The following is a 5,756-nucleotide window of genomic DNA, read 5'->3' as shown; positions in this document are numbered from 1 at the left end:
CAATTGAAAGCCTTTGTATAGTCAATACAGCACAGGTAAACATCTTTCTGATATTGTCTGTTTTCAGCCTAGTTCCATCGGACATCAATATTGATATCCCTTGTTCCATGGCCTCTTCTGAATTCAGTTTAAACTTCTGGAACTTCTCTGTTAATGTATTATTGCAGCCATTTCTATATTACCTTTAGTAAAACTTTACTCGCATGTGATATCAAAAAGGTTGTCTGATAATTTCCACATTCTGATGGGTCACCTCTCTTTGGAATGGGCACAAATACCAATCTCTTCCAATCAGTTGGCCAGGTAGTTTTTTTCCGAATTTCTTGGCAGAGATGAGTGAGTGCCTCCTGTGCTGCCTCACTTTCTTGAAAGATTTCAATTTTTATTCCATCAATTCCTGGTGCCTTATCCTTTGCCAATTCCTTCAATGTTCCTTGGACTTCTTCAGTATCATTGGCTCTGGATCATATACTACCTCTTGAAATGGCTGAACATTAACCATTTCCTTTTGGTACAGTGACTCTGTGTATTCCTTCCATCTTTTTTTTTTTTTTTTTTTTGCAGTTAATAACATTTCCATTTTTTTTTCCCATAATATTGGTAATCAACGTTGCAAAGGAAGATTTACAGAGCCACGTATCAATAACAGAATAAAATGGAAATGAAATATTGTAAAGTCATCTGGAAGAGTTTCCAAGGAACACACACTAGACTAGAAATCTAGAGTTAAACTGTGGTTCCCTAACAAGTTATATTTATTCTTGCATTTTCTCAACAAGTTCTTCCTTATATTTGCCTTTCTTGTTTCCAACTTTTTGAGAAATGGCTTTGTGCTCAAGAATTTTTTTTTGATCTTTGTCCAATTTTAATCTGGTAATAACCACCTTCTAGGGTGAATGCCCACATGGACAGTTGTCCCACTAGCCTTCTCATGCTGCACCCTCTTGATATAGATGACATACTTATTTCTGTACACTTGGACTACCTTGCCAATCTGCTGACCTTTGTAGTGTCCGCGAACCACCTGGACCTTGACGTCCTTGCTGATGGGCACGGAGCACACGTTATGCTTCTGCCGCAGCTCCTTGGACAGCGGGGACGACATGATCTTCCTTCGCATGCACGAGGGAGCACTGAAGTGGTGTTTGCGGTTCTTGCTGCGGTCCGAGGTCATGAAGGGGTTGAACTTTGTGGTGACAGTTGGGCGTCAGGCAGTCTCGGAAGCTTGGTCCCTTCCGTCTTCTCTTGATGTCGTCTGCATGATCCATACAATTGAAAGCCTTTGCATAGTCAATAAAGCATAGGTAAACATCTTTCTGTTCTTCTCTGCTTTTAGACAATATCCATCGGACATCTACAGTGATACCCTTCATTCCATGTCCTCTTCTGAATCCGTCTTGAACCGCTGGAAGTTCTCGGTTATTGTATACTTGCAGCTGTATCTGTATTACTTTTAGTAAAACTTTAGGCTATCAAAGATATAATCTGATGATTTTCGCATTCCATTGGCTCATCTCTTTTTGTAATGTGCACAACTGGGCACAAATGCGGATCTCTTCTAACCAGTCTACTAGAACTTGACTAGAGGAAGATGAAAAACAAAACAATTTTGGTAAACAAAATGAGGGTAAATTGCTACAATTTATGAACTTGACCTATACTCATGGAGTTGATAACTCTTAATACCAACAGAGATGGAATGAGTCTTCACTTCAAGTATCAATGCTATCTCCTTTGTGTACAGGGTAGATAGAGACTGTCAACTTAGACACTGGCTCCCTTAAATTAAGGGGCAATAAATGCACAAAATTACTGTCTTACAAGTTTTCAAGTGGGATTTTAAGAGTGTGTTGGGGAAGATAGAGTCCCCACTGAATTATTTTCATTTTATCTAGATGAGGATAAGATTCTTGTAATTCAATAGTGAATAATTGTTATCATGACTAATTGTGACTGTCACAATTTTAAAGGAAGAAGTTTTGTAACAAAAATGGGGAAGTAGTTAATTTTACAGTGCAGAAACAGAGGACCCTAGTACCATCAAGGGAGAAGAGCACAAGTTTAATGTGGGACCTTATCCAGAGCAGCAACAACACCAGAAATGGAGGCAGAGATGATGACATGGAGACAGGGAGCAGCTGAGGATTCAACATTCATGGAATGAGAGGGACTAAGAGCTGGCGACCAGGAGGTAGACTTATAGACTGTGCCCTTTTGTGGTGTAAGTTATTATATATGCCTGAGTGTTTAAAAAGAAAAAGAAAAAAAAAAAAGAGAGAGAGAGAGCTAAAATGAATAGAGAGAAATACTATTAACCGATGGTACATGGTGTGGATTATAATCATTGTAATGAAACAAAGTATATGCTGTGTTGAATGTAAAACTGATGATCTGCCCTGTAAACTTTCATTCAATTCACAATAAAGATAATAATAATTAAAAACTATAAAGAATAAAATGCAGGGCTACCTATACTAATTACATTCAGCATTTATCCATTAATAGATAAGAAGTTTTATAGATGAAGGCTCAGAAAATAGTTAATCAGTCTTAGAACACTACTGAATCATCATTTTTGACATAGCTTAACAAATATTTATACATATATTTTATAAATATTCAAACATTTAAAGTATACTTTGATAATAAATAGTTTGGTTTCTGAATACCATTGATTAAATATAGATATCTTTGGTTGTATCTAAAATGTAAAAAAAAAAAAATCAGGCAAGTAAATTACTGTCTGTTCACATGTGCAATATATGTGACATACAACAAAGTCAGGTGGACAGTAGTGAATGACATGCAGCTGGTCTCAAAAGATCAGGGGATTAGCAATCCTTACTACCCTGGGGACAGAATGATGATAAATATGTTGGGCTAATTAGGAACTTTGAATATTGAGTCTCCAGGGTATGGACATGGCAGGTAATCTGCCAGTTGCATTTCACTTAAGAACTCTTCCCTTGTAGGCAGAGAGAACACATGATCCTTTTATCCAGAAATAACCCTTTATGCCCAGGACTCTAGTGATTTGCATAGACCAATTGTTTTTCCTTAGGACAGTTCTTCAGTTTTCTAATCCAGAGCAGATGTCAGCCATCATTACACAAGGATGTCATACAGGTAACCAAATGTCCACTCTTTAATATTTGGAAAGGAGGGCAGTTGTTTTACAAACAGGAACATGCAGGAAATGATGGAAACTACACTCCCATAGAAATTTTGTTCTTCTCTCCGTTCCTTTATACATATGCAAGAATTCTCATTCTCCTACTCTTTAGCTCGATCTCTAAAAGCACAAAGAAATTTACTTGTTTTTGTTGAGTAATAACCTAACCTTTGTCAAAGATGGCCACTGTGGTAAACTTCTCTGATATTTAGAGGAATTCTCTGGTGGTGGTGTTAGAGAAGCATTTGTCAGACTCATTTGTTTTACCTTCATGGTTATTAATAGATATTTGCATTATCTTGACTTCCTGCCTCTGCTTTGTGTGGAAGGAAGTAGAGTCCCAAATAGATTAAAAATGAAGCCAACCAAGGCTATTAATTTCTTTTTTAAAAAAAGTAATAAATATATTTTTAAATGATCATAAAACGTAAATGTTTTTGTTCACGGTTGTCAAGCCAGTTCTGACTCATAGTGATCCTCAATTGAATTTCCAAGTAGTGGATGGTGGGTTGAATGTCAACTTTGTAGTTAGCAGTCCAGTGCTTACCGTACAACACCACAGTAAGACTCTGTTGTAGTATAAGCACAGAAAATTTAATAATAGTAGAATGACCTTTTCAATTCCTTTCAAGAATACATAACGATTGACAGTCTGCACCTTAAGTATCAGATTTCTTTCTTTCCTTTAATAAAAAATCAAATAATGTGCATACAAAAAGTACACTGTTTGTATTCACCACATTTTCTCTGCTTCCTTCCCTAAGACAATATCTGACTACAATATTGCTGCTTTTGTTGGTGGTAGAGAGACCACAATTTGATTGTATTGTCACCCATTCTTTCCATCAGATTCATCAGTGATATACAACCCAGAAACTTCACAGACGATTCCAAATTCCTACTCCTGGGACTGGCAGAAGATGCAGAATTGCAGTGCCTTCTCTTTATGCTGTTCCTCATCATGTATCTGGTCACTGTGCTTGGAAACCTGCTCATTGTCCTGGCTGTCAGTTCTGACTCCCACTTATATACTCCCATGTACTTCTTCCTCTCCATTCTGTCCATTACTGACATCTGTTTAAGCACAACTACCATCCCAAATATGCTGGTGAACATCCAGGCACAGAATAAGAGCATCAGTTATACAGGCTGCATCTGCCAGATTTTCTTTGTCCTGCTTTTTAGTGGTTTTGAAATTTTTCTTCTTGCAGCAATGGCCTATGACCGCTATGTGGCCATTTGTCATCCTCTGAGGTACACAGTCATCATGAATCCCTGCTTCTGTGGCTTGATGATTCTACTTTCTTTATCCATTAGTATTGCGGTTGCCTTGCTCCATAGTCTTATGGTTTTGCATCTATCTTTTTGCACAGAACTGAAAATCCCTCAGTTCTTCTGTGAACTTGCTCAGGTCCTCAAGCTTGCCTGTTCCAGTACCTTCATCAACAACATCCTAATATATTTAGTGGCTTTCACATTGGGTGGTCTTCCTTTTTCTGGGACCATGTTCTCTTACACTCAGATTATTTCCTCTGTTTTGAGAATACGATCCGCTTGTGGAAAGCATAAAGCTTTTTCTACCTGTGGGTCTCATCTCTCAGTTGTTTTTCTATTCTATGGGACATCTTTTGGTGTGTACATCAGTTCTCTGTTTTCACACTCTTCCATAAGCACAGCGGTAGCCTCAGTGATGTACATTGTGGTTCCTCAAATGATCAATCCTTTCATCTATAGTCTAAGGAACAGGGACATAAAGGTAAGCTTGGCAAAACTCATTGGTAGGATACCTTCTTTTTAATGATTGTGTCACCTGTGAAAATTCACTAATGTATAGATTTGACACTCCTAAACCTCTTTAAGGGTCAACATTTGCATTAAGTACACTCAGTTTCATTATCTACTAAATGACATAATTATATTTTCTCAGTGGTTTTGGTGGTTATGAGATATTTGGATGTTATTTCTGAAGAAATCTTTGGTGTTAATACTTTAAAAACTCTCATATAATAATATCCTCAAATGTTAAAGTGAAATGTCTTTTATTAGCATGACTTTATAAGTTGGGATACACAGAAACTGGACAGTCATCCTGCAAGGAGTGGCTTCAACTTAAAATTAGTTTTCCTCATGATCTCTAGATTCCTGTAGCAGATGCAGATGTAGTACCACACATAATACCCATAAGGAAATATCCTACCTTCCTTTTTGTACTTAATGTTAATACATTTTTGATGGAGTCGTAAGAAGACATGTCTTCTTATGTATTGGGTTAGGTTAGGTTGTTGCTTTTTTTTTTTTTTTTTTAAGTGACTGTTTCTATAATTATATTTCCACACCCTAAGTATTTTGACCTAAGAATATTAGTGTTATAGTAAGGAATGACAGTTTCCTTAAATGAACAAATGTCTACATGTGATTGGCCTAATTGCAATCACATTCTTTAAAATATAAAAGTGCAATTGATACAGATGGAAGTAGGATGCAACAAAATCACATTTTGAAAAACTGGAATCTTATGGCCACAAGCCAAGGAAAAGCTGGACTCACCTGTGTATTCATGAAGCTGAAAGAACCAGTGAGTGAA

At 37.0% G+C, this 5,756-nt stretch overlaps 1 protein-coding gene and 1 pseudogene across 1 annotated transcript; one reads left to right on the top strand and one right to left on the bottom strand.

Moving 5' to 3' along the window:
- Positions 1-755: 755 nt before the first annotated feature.
- Positions 756-3,445, bottom strand: LOC102835566 (annotated as a pseudogene).
- A 158-nt stretch (positions 3,446-3,603) lies between these two features.
- Positions 3,604-4,970, top strand: LOC102835191 (olfactory receptor 7G2-like). The gene is made up of 2 exons (XM_006877466.1): positions 3,604-3,626; positions 4,022-4,970. The coding sequence occupies exons 1-2, from the start codon at positions 3,604-3,606 to the stop codon at positions 4,968-4,970; spliced, it is 972 nt and encodes a 323-aa protein (XP_006877528.1).
- Positions 4,971-5,756: the final 786 nt, after the last annotated feature.

The sequence above is a fragment of the Chrysochloris asiatica genome, unplaced genomic scaffold, assembly GCF_000296735.1.
Source record: "Chrysochloris asiatica unplaced genomic scaffold, ChrAsi1.0 scaffold00502, whole genome shotgun sequence".
Taxonomy (NCBI): Eukaryota; Metazoa; Chordata; class Mammalia; order Afrosoricida; family Chrysochloridae; genus Chrysochloris; species Chrysochloris asiatica.
Note: the sequence above shows the minus strand (reverse complement) of the source record. Positions and strands in the feature narration are given on the sequence as shown.

Coding starts and splice junctions, on each gene's coding strand:
- LOC102835191 (XM_006877466.1), top strand. CDS start 3,604: ATGTTTTTGTTCACGGTTGTCAA. Junction 3,627..4,021: donor TTTTTGTTCACGGTTGTCAA/GCCAGTTCTGAC, acceptor TCTTTCCATCAG/ATTCATCAGTGATATACAAC.